The sequence below is a fragment of the Monoraphidium neglectum genome (genome assembly GCF_000611645.1).
Source record: "Monoraphidium neglectum strain SAG 48.87 unplaced genomic scaffold scaffold03615, whole genome shotgun sequence".
NCBI lineage: Eukaryota > Viridiplantae > Chlorophyta > Chlorophyceae > Sphaeropleales > Selenastraceae > Monoraphidium > Monoraphidium neglectum.
In genome coordinates, this window is record NW_014010014.1 from 4,630 (window position 1) to 5,223 (window position 594).

At 62.6% G+C, this 594-nt stretch overlaps 1 protein-coding gene across 1 annotated transcript in view; it reads left to right on the forward strand.

The window, feature by feature from the left end:
* Positions 1-594, forward strand: part of MNEG_13085 (signal peptide peptidase SppA, 67K type) — a gene marked incomplete at both ends in the record, with an annotated part of 2,707 nt that overhangs the window by 753 nt on the left and 1,360 nt on the right. The window contains one exon of the mRNA XM_014038443.1: positions 97-231. Coding sequence (XP_013893897.1) covers positions 97-231 — 135 coding nt within the window. The remainder of the gene's footprint in view (positions 1-96; positions 232-594) is intronic.

A 594-nucleotide genomic window follows, 5' to 3' on the forward strand; every position in this document is an offset into this window, starting at 1 on the left:
CTCTCTCTCTCTCTCTCTCTCTCTCTCTCTCTCTCTCTCTCTCTCTCTCTCTGTCTCTCTCTCTCTCTCTCACACACACACACACACCACCCCCAGTACGTGACCCTGCCTGACGCCTTTTATTTGGAGCTGGACCTTGAGACAGCCTCCCTGGCGGAGCGCGCCCGCAGCGACCCGCTGGCGCTGCTGCAGGGCGGGGGGCAGCAGCTGGAGCTGGGGCGCGCGCTGCAGGTGCGGGGGCGCCAGGGTGCATACTGCGTTGGTGGCTGCTGGGGGGATGGCGAATGGCCTGGTTTTGGTTTGGCCATTCGCAGCAGTTGAAGGAAAGTGGCAGCAGGCTGGAAGTTTTGGCATATCCGCTCAACTGCGGAGTGTTTTTTTGGGGGGTTTTGGGCTCGCACCTGTCGGCAAGGAAAGGAGGTGCCTTGGTCGTCGTGCAGCGATACACACAGCCCCAAACACACAAAGCAGCCCGAGCACCACACAGCACGCGGCAATGCCCATAGCGTACGCAGCGCAACGCATGCTGCACAGACGGCCGCCACACTCCCCAACCTGACCGCCAACCCCCAACCTGCATCCCCCGCCGCCACC